The 15,943-nt window shown below is 35.8% G+C and overlaps 2 protein-coding genes across 3 annotated transcripts; both read right to left on the bottom strand.

Moving 5' to 3' along the window:
- Positions 1-8,839: 8,839 nt before the first annotated feature.
- LOC113330318 (keratin, type I cytoskeletal 10-like) lies at positions 8,840-12,108 on the bottom strand. Of its 2 annotated transcripts, none has more exons than XM_026577131.1 (9): positions 11,947-12,108; positions 11,708-11,833; positions 11,513-11,593; positions 11,336-11,424; positions 11,174-11,248; positions 9,863-9,924; positions 9,699-9,758; positions 9,343-9,567; positions 8,840-9,092 (listed from the first exon to the last, which is right to left on the bottom strand). In XM_026577131.1, exons 2-9 carry the CDS (start codon positions 11,828-11,830, stop codon positions 9,007-9,009), a joined length of 801 nt encoding a protein of 266 aa, XP_026432916.1. In that variant the 5' UTR covers positions 11,831-11,833; positions 11,947-12,108; the 3' UTR covers positions 8,840-9,006. The 2 variants fall into 2 exon arrangements, with proteins under 2 accessions (XP_026432916.1, XP_026432917.1); XM_026577132.1 differs by having other exon boundaries at positions 11,708-11,830; positions 11,947-12,107.
- A 481-nt stretch (positions 12,109-12,589) lies between these two features.
- LOC113330533 (60S ribosomal protein L3-like) lies at positions 12,590-15,654 on the bottom strand. Its single transcript, XM_026577337.1, has 6 exons — positions 15,533-15,654; positions 14,955-15,054; positions 14,725-14,835; positions 14,044-14,348; positions 13,291-13,700; positions 12,590-13,107 (listed from the first exon to the last, which is right to left on the bottom strand). The coding sequence occupies exons 2-6, from the start codon at positions 15,037-15,039 to the stop codon at positions 12,849-12,851; spliced, it is 1,170 nt and encodes a 389-aa protein (XP_026433122.1). The 5' UTR covers positions 15,040-15,054; positions 15,533-15,654; the 3' UTR covers positions 12,590-12,848.
- Positions 15,655-15,943: the final 289 nt, after the last annotated feature.

Here is a 15,943-nt window from a genome sequence, read left to right as displayed (position 1 = left end):
GTAGAAAGCAGTGATATCCAATACTCAACTACACACTTCTATCTTAATCCGAGACTTGACTAAATGTAGACTAGAAATCAAGATATAGTTTTGACAACTAAATTTGACAACAATCTTGAGATAAAAACACTTGTGATTTCGACCGAGCAATGCTCTAACACCCCTTCAAAAAGTACTGGTTGCTCTAACTTCAGTAAGAAAAGGCATGATGGTAAAAGAACAGTATTCAGAATAAAGATCAACTTTTCCCGTTTTTGAGGAGTCAAGAATACGTTCTACTTGATTTATAAAGTATTATCCAACAAATTTACTGTGCACTTTCCCGATCTTTGTAAAAAGCATTATATGAAGTTCTCTGGTTAACAACCTTTGGAATCTACAAGAGTGTATCAAATTTGATATTTTGTTTTCTTAGGTCATCCTCATATTCTTTCTTATGGGTCATGTTAAGAAAGATATGTAAGATTTCAATTACTAGATATATTCTTTTATAAGATTATTGAAGTCTTATAAAAGGAAATGTTGGTTCGAAACAGGAAGATTGTAGTATTTTGGGAATCCATGCAAAAGGAATCATTTTGGATTACCCATAATGACCAAGCATATCTCTTATCACAAGAAAATAGTGATTGGGTAACAAAGAGATAGTTTGGTTGTAGTCTGTTATTTTGACTGTTTTTCCTCTTCCATTTTTTGAGAAATGATACATCATCACACCCAATAGTTGACCCAGAAACAGCCTTTCTCCAATTAGGAACATCAGATCTTGTTTTTGCACATTTAAAGTCACTTCTCTTTTTGTTGATTGATCCCTTTTGAAAAGACCTTAATGAGTGATTCACAAACCATGAACTAATATGGTAGTTCACTTGTCTGTTTTTTGAGCAAAGATGATCTGAGTTTTTTGAAAATGCAATTTTTTTCAATTCATCTGATACAAAAAGAAGGGAATTTTGCATCTTGCGAATTTTTCATCTTATTTGCAAGTGACCTTTATTACCACAAAAATAACAATATCTAGTGCCGTGAGAATTATAGTTTTTACTATTACCTTTTTGTGGATGTACTTGAGATGAAGCTTTGCATATCCGAATTTCTGAAGGCTTTGGTTTCTTCTTATTTGCAAAAGTGCTATCTTTATGAACTATGCTTGAAGAGTTTAGTTGATTATCATTTGTTGCTTCAATACTCTTAGTTTCCTCACAGATGTTAGAATTACCTTTGTCATTATAAGAATCCTTTTGTATAGAAGGATTTGTAGTTTTAACAAACTTTATATCTTTTACATAATTTGGAGTATCACTTTCCTCATATTCCAATCCTCGTGTATCGCGATGATTTCTCCCTTCTTCTAACAGTGAGGATAAATTGTTTGTGCTATTGTGAAGTTTTTTTTAACTTTAAAATTTCTTCTTCCATTGACATGTTTTTATCAGGAGCAGAGATTAGATCAGCCTCTAGAAGCTTTATTTGAGATAGAAAATCATTTTCTTTCTCTTTAAAGCTTTCTTGTTGAGAATTGGATCTTGCATTAGAATCAACAAGTTTTTCTTCCAGAAAACAAATCTTATTGAGACCTTCATCACGTTCTTTCTCAAAAACTTTTGCTTGATATAGTTCATCTTTTACTTTATTTTCAAGACTTTGTACTTGTTGCGAGACATCTTCTCTCAACATTTCACAATCTTTACCAAGTTTTTCATACATGGTGGTAAGAGTTTTTCTCGTTCAAGCGCTAAACAAAGTTCCATGGAACACTGAAAAAATTGTTCGCTTAATTCTTTCAGTTTGGAAGCTTTTATACTTAAGTGCTCTCCAGATAATTCAACCATGGTGGGTGAATTATCAGATTTTGGGTCATTAAACTTAAGAATATAACTCAATGAAATCTCATCAGAGATATTTTCAATTGAGCAAATAGAACTCGATGAGAGTGTTTCTTCCAAACAAGAATCTTGTAGTACGTTAACTGTGTCTTTTGTTAATTTTCGCTTTCGCTTAATCTTACCTTGACCCACACTTTATAAGTTGGATCGTACCAAACAAAAATTGTTAGATTTTTCGTGTTTGCCTGCTCTGATACCAATTGAAATGACGAGAGTACCCAAGTACACCACAATCTTTTCATTTCAACCTTTAAGTCTGATAACTTGAGTGATCGTCTATTGACAAAGTCTAGACAATACGAGTTATTTACTATAGGATCAATACCAAGTGATTAGGATTAACGTACAAGTGTATTTACTTTTAATTATAATAAAAACAATTATAATTGCGGAAAGTAAAAATAAATGACACATCAAGATTTTGTTAACGAGGAAACCGCAAATGTAGAATAACCCTGGGACCTAGTCCTTGTTGTTTCAGTTTCTTTACGTTTAATAACTATCCATAACTGCCTATAACCATCTACTATGAGGTTATGTATCTAAACTCAGAATTCTTAATGTGAAGGATATTAAAAGTTTTTTATTAAATTACAGAAATTTCTATTTTATTTTGTGGATTCAGAATTCACTACCTTGTGGATTCAAAACACACCTTGTGGATTCAAATTCAGAGCAAGATTTGATCCTTTTTTTCATGGCTTTTATTGATAAAGATGGTGGCAACCTCTCGGCTGAAAATGTTCGGGAGAGTGCTGCGATATTGGGGCACATTGTTAACACCCGAGCGCAAATGATGAAGTCCACAGAGTCGTTAATAACTACCATGGCTCCTTTGGCGGAAATGATGGTTCAAAATCAGACTCGAGATAAAGAACTTATTTTATCGTAATGTACACAGGCAAAAAAATCAGATGATTCTAGTGATAAAGATTTGATGATATGATTTTACATAATCATGATGTTGAACAAAATGGAGACAACCGTAATAATAAAGGAGAACAAGAAGAAAACCACAGAGGTTTCAAGATGAGAGTTGATCTCCCGTTATTCAATGGCCGATTTCAAATAGAAAAAATTCTTGATTGGTTAAATGAAGTAGAGCATTTCTTTGATTACATAGAGATTTCTGAAGATAAACAAGTAAAGTTAGTGGCTTATAAGTTGAAGGGAGGCGCATTAGGATGGTGGGAACAACTGCAAGTTACTTGCTGATAGACGCATTTATGTGTCTAATTTGTCCCAATTGTTTATATTGTTAGTGCTCGATTTTGTACTTATTTGGTTATTTTATGTCTTTGTAGGTGTTTTTGGAGAAATAAGCTTTTGCGGCGAAATTGGCTAAAAAGTGGTTTTTGCGCTCGTGGGAGAAAATTACTATACGGACTCTCACTTTGGATAAGGGGTAACCTAATTACTAAGGGGCACCCCATTTCAGGGCATGTACTAAAGGGACACCGGAACTGGATAGGGGGAGGTCATCTTCAAAGTTTCAAAACTGGATTTTGGCGGGAAAAAAGGCAGCAGCGTCAACAGTTTTGGATCAAGGATTTGAGCGACCTAGGAGGCGATTCAATGGGCAAATTTGGTACCCACGGACTCTGCAAGACATAAGGGACCTGTTAGAAGCGATTAGACCCATCTAATTGGGCTGGATAAGTCAGAAAATCCACACAAAGTCAAGACAGTGCACATGGTTTCTGTTTAGGGTTTGAGATTAGTTTGAGAGATTTATGGGATATCTTGAGTGGGGTATACATCAAAACAGTTGGTTAAAAGTCCTAGAAGATATTTGAGACGAGAGAATAGCTAGAAACAGCCTGTAACGCAACAAGAAGAAGATTATTCTTCAAACAACCCGTAAAGAATAATGGAGATTTCCAAGGGGTTTGATCGAGTTTCAAGGGGATTTAAAGCCTATAAATAGTTGGTTTTATGTCAGAGAAGGGGGATGAAGAGTTTTGGGGTCGAGCAGAGACCAGAGAGAGGCTAGAGGAGCGAAGAACGGGAGCTGCAGGAAGGAGGAGTTCTGCTGCTGCTGCTGCCATTAAAGAGCACGAAGAACACGAAGAACAGACTCCAGAAGACAGTCGTTTATCAACAGTGACAACGACTTGCGCCTGTGGGTCCTAAAACAATAGTGCAAGCAGCGGCAGCAATCTGTCGTTGTACAACAGCAGCAGAGTACTATCGTTCTTTTCTGGACGAATTTTGTGAGTCTCAGAACTACTATTTTATAACTTTTGACTCTTTTAATCACACTTTGAGCTTTGAATTAATATGTTGAGTGTGTGATTGATATGAATAGCTAAACCCCAATACTGGGATGATGGAGGAAACCATTCTTTATGCATGAATAATTTTTTATTTAATTCTTTTATGACTATTTGCATTATTATGAATTGAATTATGATTTTTTCTTAATTATTTGTGATTTCATTTGATGGTTTATGCTTGGGACTAATCCTTTTGATAGGCCATGCTTAAGATTTACACTTAATATTTTTAAAATCTATTTTGGCAAATAAAGAGTCGATGTTTAGAAGCTATAACTGTTTAGAATAAATACATGAATCGCATGAGTATAAGAATTGGTGAAATCCTGAGTCCTAGTATCTCTTGATCCTGTGACAATTTTGTATATATTTTTGTTTTTAAATCTATTCAAGTCCGATCAACGAATCCGTATTTACCGCAATCGAATTACTACAACACTTGCGCTAGGCAAGGCAAGGCACCGACTCGCTCTTGGTTGAAGATGAAAAGGTTACTGCGGCGTAGATTATTGTCACCAGATTATGATCTAGTTATTTTTCAGCAGTACCTGAATTGTCGTCAAGGAAACAAGACCGTTAATCAATATGCTGCAGAATTCTTCCGTTTAGCGACGCAAAATAATCTGGTAGAAATAGAGTCACAACAAGTTGCAAGGTTTGTTAATGGATTATGATTGGGAATTCAAGATAGAGTTTCCCTAGTACGTGTACACACCATTAGTAAAGATTTACAAGTACTACCAAAATTTCTGATTACACAGGAAGATGTACATTCTAATATCATTAAAACCCCATGAACCAACACCAATACCTAAATAAAGAGGTAAAGCTCCAATCTACCCACAACCTACCCAAAACCATGAACTTATTCATTATCCAGCAACAAACCTTATCAACCTAAGGATTCTAGTGGAGCCGGAACTTCCAGAACAATAAACAACCCACCAAAATATTGATAAGTGTATCGTTGTAGAGAATCAGGCCACAAGTCCAATCAATGTCCACAAAGACCTCGTGTTGGCTTGACAATACACGAAAAAAGTGGTGATGGTGATGCTACATTTAGTGAGGATGAAATAACTTATGAAGACAAGGAAAATCATTAATAATGAGGAAGTTGTTATCAGCCTCTCAGCATAATACACACAAACAGCATAGCAATATCTTTAGAACCAAGTGCTTAGTAAAGGGGTATGTGTGCGATTTGATTATTGAGGGCGGAAGCAATAAAAATATAGTTTCCAGTCTTATGATAAAGAAACTAAATCTTCCTACATGGAATTATCCAAGCTCGTATTTTTTCGGTTGGATCAAAGATGTTGGAGTAACTATGGTAAATTGAAGGTGTCATGTTCCTCTTTTTATTGGAAAATATTATGTAGATGTTGTATTGGATGTCTATCATATGTAGCTCGATCGACCTTGGCTGTATGATGTTGATTTTGTCCATAAGGATAAGAGTAACACATTTTCCTTCTTCAAGAATGGAGTGAAAATTATTCTTACTCCTAAGAGAGAAGCGAAGAAATATAATCTTCTGGTTACTAACAACATTGTGAAAGACACAAAAGAAACAGAACTTTCTGTAGCAGACTGTATGACAGAAAAGATTCAAAAAGCTTCATGGAAAACTCAAATAAAACACAGAGAAGCCAGTGCGAAGTCCAAGAAGTCAGCTAGTACCTCGCAAGAAATCCAAGGTATTTGAAACAGGTAACTTGGTCATGATACACCTGCGAAAAGAACGATTTCCAGCTGGTACCTGCAACAAACCAAAATTCAGAGTAATCGGTCCAGATCTAGTTCTACAGAAAATCAATAATAATGCATGCATTGTTGATTTACTTGTTGACTTAGCTATCTCTAGAAGTATCAATGTTAAGGAGCTTTTCGCTTACTGCAAGACTGTGGATAGTACTACTTCTAAATTGAACTCGAGGGCGAGTCCTTTCAAAGGTGAAGGGACTGATGCAGGACCAGAATACAGATTATCTAACAGTTAAAATAATTATATCTTGCTTCAAGGAAAAAAAAAATTATATTTAAGTAGTTAGTTGTTTCAGTTTCTTTGGTCGCGTTTGGTACTCTGGATATCCCATCCTAGGTTGGCTTATCCAGTAAAAAATGGTTAAAATGTGTTTGTCTCACTGCAATTCCAATTTTGGATAAGGATTACTACACCTTCCTTGATTTTAGGATGCTAAAAAAGTGAGGTTATGGTATTCTTCTAGGTTAGACAAATATATTTTCTTTAAAATAAGTAATTGTCTTAAAAATAATTATTTATATTAACCTATTTCTGGAGTCAAACAAACACAAGTTAACCTAGCCCAAAATATAATAGAATTTTAGACAAACAATATTAAAACTCACCATTAATAAGGTTATCATAAATTAATATTAAGATTAACTATCCTGTTTCCAAGCTCCCAACTACACCCTTTATGTCGTTTCAGTTTCTTTTATGTCTAATAACTATCTATAACTGCCTATAACCATCTACTACGAGGCTATGTATCTAAACTCGGAATTCTTAAAAGTTAGTTATTAAAATTACAGAGATTTATATCTTTATTATGTGGATTCAGAATTCATTACCTCGTGGATTCAAGGTTATTATCAACAGTGTTTTGTGGATTCAAGGCTTTCTTATCGTTACCACCGTATCAGTCCTACATATCAGCAAACATAGGTATCGAAAGAGATATCATACTTATATACAAATCACAGACATAGTTACGTTGGACGATTTTCAAACACCTGGACTTGAGGAGCTATAGGATCTGTTTGAGAGCATGGAAATGGGATAGGAATTTTTGGGATTAATTGATGTTTGGTACTTATATTTGTCCAACATTTGTATTTGGTATAACATTTGTCCAACTTAGGGTTTGATACCTGGAATTCACGTTGACTTCCATTGACTGAGTTAAGTATAATTTTAATTAAATTTATAATCTGAATACATATGCATTGACAATTACACCCTTCAGTTAAATTGAATTAACTTTATAACTGCACGCACACAATTTTTACATGCTTAGAAATTCTAACATAACTCCCCATCCTTCTTCTTTCTTCCATTTCCGACAGACATACACCACCACCACCATTGATTCCCAACAAGAACAAGGGACGGAGCTATTTAGAGCTCAGGGGTGGCCCCCGCCCCCCTGATTTCTGGTTAATTCATTGGTGATTCCTTAAAATTTTTATTAATTAAAAAAAAGATTCTTAATAAGCTCCCCCTAAATAAATTTTTCTTCAAATTCGGCCCCCTTATATGGAATTTCTGGCAACGTCACTGACAAGAACATAAACTTCTTAGTTCTCCCATCCGTAAAGACCAAAGCTTTATGCAAACTGATTAGATCTCATTTCAGTTCATTCATCAATAAGCACAATAATATCTCACAAATTCAAAATCAATAAAATAACTCATTTTGGCGAACTTCAAGGCGAACAACTTTGAAGAACCTTGACATGAAATTTAATCAGGTTCAGTGATCTATACCTCTCATTAATGGAAAAAAAATAGAAAAAGCATATCAATCAGACAAAAATATTTCTTCATATTCCGATTCTTCATCGTCATATTTTTCCTTAGCATCGCCACCACTCCAACATAACCAACACCACCAGTTCACAAAATCTATCAACAGAAATTGGTTCTTCCATTAAGTGAAATTAGGGTTTTGATTGAGGAATTGGGGTCCCGATTCAGAAAGTTTGGATTTTGATTTGATGCAGCAAATAAGGGTTTTGTTTGATTCAGATATTGAAAATTCGATTTAGTGAAAATTAGGTTTTCAATTGGGGATTCAGTAAGTCAGGGTTTATATTGATTCAAAGGGGGTTCAGGAATTTGGGTTTTGATTACGCAAATTAATGTGTTGTTGTTGATATTTTGTATTATGAAGAAAATCTTTATAAAAATCCACCAGGCAAATGAGTTTCATGTACAGGGGAAGAGAATGATGAAACCAGTTAGCAGCTTTGTATCGGAGGCGGAACAAAACTAGTCTTGGATATGGAGGAAGAATAAAGAGTTAGGGTTAAGATATATACGATCTCTTACCGTAGGTAATATTGTTTCACAAAAGCCGTTGGATCCTAGGGCCACTTTAGGGTATATATCATGCAATATAATTCCTAAAATAAAACTAATTATTGTTTGGTAAAAAACAGTCAAAGATGGTCAACGTGAGTGTTGAGTACCAACTACTAAGTTGGACAAATGTTAGACCAAACATTAATGTTGGTCAAAATATAAGTACCAGAAACTAAATAACCCAATGGGATAACATATTCTATAAGAGTTTATCTTAAATTAATTTACGATAATCTTTTTATTGGTCACGAAAATGTTGTTTGTTTAAAATTTTATCATGTCTTAGGCTAGGTTACCTTGTGTTTGTTTGACTCTAGAAATAGGTTAATATAAATGTATTTTCTTTTAAAGAAAAGGAAAATAACTACCTAACCCAGACGCGAACATCTTATGCCAGGTATTTGGAAGAATACCATAACCTCATTTTCTTTTAGCTTTCTAAAATCCAGGAAGGTATTCAAAATTGGATTGCAGTGAGACAAACACATTTTAACCGTGTTTTACTGGATAACCCAACCTAGGATGGGATATCCGGGGTACCAAACACGATCATAGTTTTATATAACTTTAACAAAACATCACTGGGACTGAATTTCATTTCGAACTTGGATGTAATAATTCTATATGGTGAATAGATATAAACCTACATGAAAGTCCTTCCCTAAATCGCGACAAAATTGAATTGAACTTGAGATTCTACAAACTAATTCAAAAGCCTAACAATACAAAAAACTCAAGCAGCTGCTGCCTGGACCGGCACATCCGATCTATTATATTCTCGACCACGCCCACGGCCCCGTTCCCTACCACGACCGCGCCCTGCACACACGACGAAAAACATATCCACTTAGTGAAGAAAATATAGGCGACCTACTATTTAAAACTTATACTTGTTGAACCATGCAGAAGGGTGGGTGGTGTGTCTGTCCCAAGAGACTGTATTCGCAATTACTAATTTAGTCAAAATTTTGTTACTATTTATCTAAACTACATCACAGCTGAATGAAATGAGAGAATGACAAAAGGCAGACGATTTGTAGTATAGACATGGACTAGACATGGGACTTACCACGTCCTTGGGCAGGTGGTGCTTCTGGTCCGCCACCATAATCATTATAACCACCACCAGTCTCTTGATGCATCACCATATCTCCACCACCATAACCACCTCTTCCACGGCCACGGAAACCTCTCCCACGCCCACGGCCTCTCCCCCTTCCACCATATCCCCGTCCACCATTATCATAACCACCATCACCTCCATTATAATCACTGACTCCATTGTTAAGCCCTCCTGGAGGCAAGAGAAGGTGACAAATAAGGACAACCTGCAAGCATGTACTAGAAGTATAACAATGACTTGGAAAACCAATCCTAAGAGAGACACTGAGCTCGATAATAAGTTCGAGAGTATATAAAAAGTACCTCTACCTCCGCCCCTTCCTCGACCACCACGGCCTCTACCTCGCATACCAGGAGAGCCCTCTAGAGTAACACAACCAAATAAAAGGAACTACTTAGCACAGGAAAAAAAAAATTGAAGAAAACAATCGCATGAAAAAAAAAATGTTAAAATGTTCCTTCCCCACCTCCTTCATAATCAAACTCAGTCCATGGTTTGACTTGATCAGCTGGAATTGGAGGCTGATATCTGCATAATTATTCAAGAGGAGCATTGTCGAGAGTAAGTAACAATGGAAGTTTCACGTTATTCCACAATGGCCATAAATTTATACGAGCTTTATCTTTTCACAACATTAACAGGAAGAAGTCGTCTAATAATATTAGGCACTATCCATGGAAAGGCTCAAACTTGCATCTAGAAGCAAAAGGATATAGTATGTTGATAAACGAATAGCGGAATTCTTCATCTATTGTACTATTAAAAGTCATGAATATTAACACCAAACTAGTAAGGATTGCTCAATTTAATTTTGCAGTTCATCAACCAGATTCTAGCATTACTTCATAGCGGGGTACACACTTTCAGCAATATCTGCACATAATCAAAATTTTATCTGGAACAGATAGCAACATATATCACATTAAACAACCAAAACTACTCTTCAAACAAGGTGATTATTGAGGTAAGCATTTTTCCTCCAATAAGCAAGTAAGCATCAAAATATTCAAACTCTCAATATTGGTACAGTGGCCATATTTAGAATGGCTACAACCAGTATATTATATTTTCTTATCAATGAAAAAAGAGATCCCAACGTTATCAATGGACTTGAGGTTATAGCCCCACTGCAACTCGAGCCAAATTTGGTTCATAGAGACCACTAAATGATTCACTGGATGCAAAACGTTATGGAGAGGAAAAAAGAAGGAAGAAAGGATATTATGAACTTATTGGAAACTAAAATGACTTTTTATACGAACCCAAATGCTTGTTATAATTTATTCTATAAATGAACCACAGTAATGCACTGTGAACACTTGCAAAAAAAAATTAGACAACCCAATGGAAATTATTCACCAGGATTCACACCATACAGTCTTACTGAATGTTAATAAGACATATTTTATGTAAATCCAACCCAAAATACACCAGTACCTCACATTTATGACTTCTTTAAATAAAAAAGGCATCTTCTTGATAATAGGGGATGTACTCCTTAGTAACCATGTGAAGTGCTAACCACGAATCCGTATTATGTTGCCTTGATCGTTTTATAAAAGAAAGTCAGTAATGCTAGACCTTCAACTATCACGAACAAATTATTGGTATAAAATAAATGATGAGGTTCCTTACCTAAGAATTTAGTTGAGCCATGTTTACAACACTAAGGCAGTAAAATTAACATCAATGATAAAAAAAAATTCAAACAATCTAAAACGAACATGGTGAAATAAACTGCAACAGACAGACAGAGAATTGGATCACAGATATTTACCCTGTGGAGGATGCATCAAGCTCTTTCTTCGACAATGTAATGGTGATCATTGAAACATGGCGAGTAGTTTCCAGACTACAAATGAAAACATCAAAGAAACTAAGTACATGTCAACTAGGTGAACGAAAACTTCTGACCACAAACAAGACCAACAGTTCTTACGGAAGAAGGCCTTCTTCAAGCGGCTCCCACATGTCAGTTATATCAGTAGATCCAACACATGTATTCTGATGGAGACCAACAATTCTTCTCTGAAATTGGAAAAAATACACAAACACCCAACATCATCATCACACTGATGTTATAGAACAAATATCCTGTAAGACCAATTAGCGGTACCTTAATTAATTCAGCAATCATGACAGTCTTGTTGATAGCTCTCCCCATTGCCTTAAGGACAATCTCGTCTGACCCTTTTTCCTGCACAAAAAGAAAAGAAAAGAAAAGAAAAGAAAAATCCAAGCAATTTGATTTATCAACCAAATAAAACCCTGAATTTTATATAGTTGTGTTCGTAATTAAATAAACCCTGACCTGGAGGAGAGTGGTGGCATAAGTAATGTAGTTCCTCATCCTCCCTTGAGTTGTAATCCTTATCTCATTTTCATTTATCGGAGTCTCTGCTCTCGGCTTCTCTACCCTCTGGTACCGATCCATCTTCTAATCAACAACAACAACAACAAAATACTGAGATTCAATAACAAAAACAGATCTAAAAAAAAAATTAAGATAATTTTGTTGTAGGGGGGGAGGGGTTTGACAGAGAAATGAACCTGCGGAGTTGAGGAGAGTGAATAGGGTTTCAAACTGGAATAAAACCTCTCGCTCGCTCGCAGAGAGAGGCTGCTAGCTGCTTTGTTTCTGGTTGGTTAAAGAGATATTCTTTGTTTTTGCTTCAAATAAAAAACCTCTGAGAAGGGCGGGCTTCTTCGTATCTTATTTATAGGGTTTCTATATAAAGAGTTGTTGTTGCGGATTGTAAGAATCAACTAAAAGATGCGTAAAAATCGGTTTGGGTGGAAAGTTTTAACTGAGTAGTAACTAAAACTAGGGCTTACGTACATATAGCATCTCGGCATCTCTATTCAATCGCCAAATGAATCTCCATTCCTGTTTACACGGTTTTGTTTTGTGATCACATAACGGTGTTCATGTTTGTAATACTGGTGTTATTATGCAAATCTTGTTGCCAGGTTTCTGATGGCAATGTAGCCTCTTTCACCCCCATATATCAAAGCCCCCAGGCATAAGTTACATTTCTAAATTACAAAGATTGTAAGTAGATAGCCGGAAAACACCATCTACTAAGACAAATGAAAACGAGAATTAGAACCTTATAGTAGTATTACTGGGTATAGTAGTAGATCCAGTCAAAACTGACTACAGTAAGAGATTGATTATAGATGCTGAGGCACATGAAAAGAAGTAACAAAAATATAATAGACCAAAATTATCCGATTCATTCATCATATAACTAAGGGAAAAACTAAAACTTGTTCAGCAATGAAAACTGAAGGTTCCTAGGCCTCCAAAGAGTCAAAAACCTCACTACCCACTCAAAAGGAAAAAGAACAAGGGAGCTCTCTCCAATTGAACACTATCAAATAGGTCTTTAAAACAGATAACCTTAGAATAACTAACTTGTTGCTCAAAATAGTTAAAGATTCTCCTATACTCAAGCCTTGACGCGCCCATAGTACTTTTGCTTCTCTTGTGTGGTCTGGAAACGACCATGTCCGAATTTGGATGAGGTATCAATAAACTTGAGCTTGATCTCCTCAAGAGCCAAACGAGAGGTCTGCTTCAACAACGACTGTCGGAGAGTAACTACCCTCTTCTTTGGCCCAACACAGCACCCTTTAATCAACAGGTAATCATCCTTCACAATACCGTAGTGAGGGAACCCACCAATAGGAGTGATGTCCTTCTCAGTCCTGATACATCAGCAAATATAAACATTAGATAAAAATATAATACAATTCCAGGTAATATACGAAAAAAAATCCCTAAAATTCCAACACAATAAAAATTTATAATAAATGAATACAGTTCCAAGAAATATACGGAAAAAAAAAAATTAAATTCCAACTCAAGAAATCCTAAATATTGAGACTTGCCTGTCGAACTCGGTCATAGCTGTATGAGATTCCTGCTCAGTTTTGCCAAGCTTGTAGATCTTCTTGTTCATCTCAGTACGGTGATGGTAACCATTCTGACCAGCCCTAGCAACAGTGAAGGAGACCCTAGCAGGATGCCATGCACCAATACAAGCAACCTTTCGGAGACCCCTGTGAGTCTTACGAGGCAAACGGGTGACACCCCAACGAGTAACAACACCCTCGTAACCTTTACCCTTGGTCACACCAATGATGTCAATCATCTCATCCTTCTGGAAAACAGCATCAATTGGGACTTGCTTCTCAAAGAAACCATAAGCAAAGTCAACCTTGTCAGCAATGGATCCTCCATTGACCTGGATTTCCATAAGGTGTGCCTTCTTTTGTTTCAAACCCTTCATTTTCCTGATCTGAAATTCACAAAATAACAAAATTAGACAACACAAGCTTAACTTGTAAACTGAAATACAACTTAATCTGAAAGAAAAGTGAGCTTGTGACCAACAAAATTGCATGTGCAAGGTCTTCAGCGATTAACAATACTAAATTACTAATCTAACAAAAACTGGTTCGATTAAGGCACTAATCTCACAGTTTCTAGTGCTTAATTATATATCCATTAACTCATAAATAATAGCATAGAGGAAATGCAAGAAATTGCTTTAACATGAGGCTATTCCGGAGATGTCTAACAAGCTTGTCTTAACTATCTGGAAAATAAGGATCACCAAAGGTAAATGGAACAGAATATACCTGGGTGTGTGCCAAAACACGGATGATAGTTCCGTATTTCTTCATTTTCTCCAATTGAGATTGGATATCTTTCTTTCCATCATCAGTCTCGTACTTCTTTGAGTACTTTGTGAAAGCCTTCTTCTTAGACTTGGCAAAGTTCTTGTAGAATCTTCTTCTGACCTCCTCACTCAAATGCTGTGCCCAGACAGTGTTCAAAGAACGAAGACCTCGAGGAGTCTTAATGTAAGCAACGACTCCAACAACAACCATTGGAGGAGTCTCAATAATTGTCACAGCCTCACAAGTTTCCTTCTTGTGAAGTTCTGAAGGGAAGAAGATAATGTATTAATACAGTGTAAACAAAAAGAAGTTGAAAGAGGAAAAAACCAAATTCCGCAACAGGAAGCATTAACAGTGTTACTGAAAATTTTTCTAAAGAACATATATCCTTCCTTTTATGCCAACTTTAGTATAAACTGCAAAAACAATCAAATTCCCATACTAACACAGATAGATGCAGTCCTTATTCTCTTTCTCACTTAGGAACAAAGCCAATGTTGAAACTACGGTGATTAAAAAGGATAACCTCTCACACAAATAAAGCATTTCATACCAATCACAAGGGTGCTAAGACCACAAATTATTAAAATGACATTTTTTTCAAGGGTAAATAAGAAATCCAATTCTCAGGACACTTACTGGATCCGGGCTTTTCGACTTCTCTAACAATGTGAGTCATACCAGCCTTGTAACCCAAGAAAGCAGTGAGCTTGCAGGGCTTGGTTGGGTCATCCTTAGGGAAAGCCTTCACTGCATTACACATATGGAAATCATATTAACTTCACTGGATAAAAGAAATACAAATTATAAACACAAGCAATGATACCCTTTTTTAGCTTGACTATAAGCTTTTTAAAACACTACTATACCTTTTCCTCTGTGACGAGCAGCTCTCTTCCTTGGAAGAAATCCAAGGGAACCGTGTCTGGGATGCTCAAACTTCCTGTGAGACATTTTTCTTCCTTCGACCTGTACCACCATATGATAAATTACATAAATAAACTCTGTACAAAAGAAAGAACTAAAACTCTATGAAACTGAATCATTTATGAATACTTTTATCGATTTACAAAACCATAAACAAGTAAATCTATTTTCTCTAACAATGAGTTAGAGATGGATAATCCTTACCATCAAGTTCTACAAACGAAGAATCAACTAAAACAAGTTTATCAAACACGACAAAAACTAAATCTACTGAGATCTACTTTATGACCTATTTCAATAAAAACCATATTTGCATTAGCATTTCTAAGATCCTTCATTGGATTTATAAAGAAAACCTAGGCAAACCTTTCATATTATCACTAGTTTAAAAAACAAATCATATAGTGAGATTTTTAGAAAATAATCTGCGACCTATACAGTTGACGAAGGAACGAAGAAAGATCGTAGTATGTAATCGTATTAAGATTTTAGGGTTTAGAATGAGATATCTCAATCTCACCTGAGAGAGAGTCTTCTTTTCCTGCTTCTTGCGGCTTCTACCCAGAGAGAAGTTCAACAAAAACCCTAGCGAAGTTCTTATATAAGTGTGCACTATAATGTACAAAGGGCAATTCTGTGATTTAAACGAGGTTCTCCCGTCGAAAATAATAGGGTTCGGATGTTTTATGGGCCGTAAGCCCAATTTTGCAGCACTAAGATGAGCATAGTCCGGTTTGGTTCGGTCGTTAGCGTCCAATCCAACACACAATGACAAAGCGGATTTCTCATATTTGACATCTCTATCTAATCCGATCCGATCCATTCCATTCCAATCCATTTGCATCCAATGAACACATAGATGGAGAAATCTGATATTAATGAATCTTGCTTTAATTCTCATATCTTATAGGGGTTGTTTGGTAACCAATAT

Source organism: Papaver somniferum, unplaced genomic scaffold, assembly GCF_003573695.1.
Source record: "Papaver somniferum cultivar HN1 unplaced genomic scaffold, ASM357369v1 unplaced-scaffold_118, whole genome shotgun sequence".
NCBI lineage: Eukaryota > Viridiplantae > Streptophyta > Magnoliopsida > Ranunculales > Papaveraceae > Papaver > Papaver somniferum.
Note: the sequence above shows the minus strand (reverse complement) of the source record. Positions and strands in the feature narration are given on the sequence as shown.

Bases quoted from the DNA above. Each gene is read 5' to 3' on its own strand.
- LOC113330533 (XM_026577337.1), bottom strand. From the start codon at position 15,039: ATGTCTCACAGGAAGTTTGAGCATCCCAGACACGGTTCCCTTGGATTT. The intron at 14,349-14,724 runs GTAAGTGTCCTG...TCTTCCCTTCAG, and splicing joins AGTCGAAAAGCCCGGATCCA to AACTTCACAAGAAGGAAACT. The intron at 13,701-14,043 runs GTATATTCTGTT...TGTGAATTTCAG, and splicing joins GTGTTTTGGCACACACCCAG to ATCAGGAAAATGAAGGGTTT.
- LOC113330318 (XM_026577131.1), bottom strand. From the start codon at position 11,830: ATGGATCGGTACCAGAGGGTAGAGAAGCCGAGAGCAGAGACTCCGATA. The intron at 11,594-11,707 runs GTCAGGGTTTAT...CTTTTTGTGCAG, and splicing joins ATGCCACCACTCTCCTCCAG to GAAAAAGGGTCAGACGAGAT. The intron at 9,568-9,698 runs GTACTTTTTATA...TCTTGCCTCCAG, and splicing joins AGGAAGGGGCGGAGGTAGAG to GAGGGCTTAACAATGGAGTC.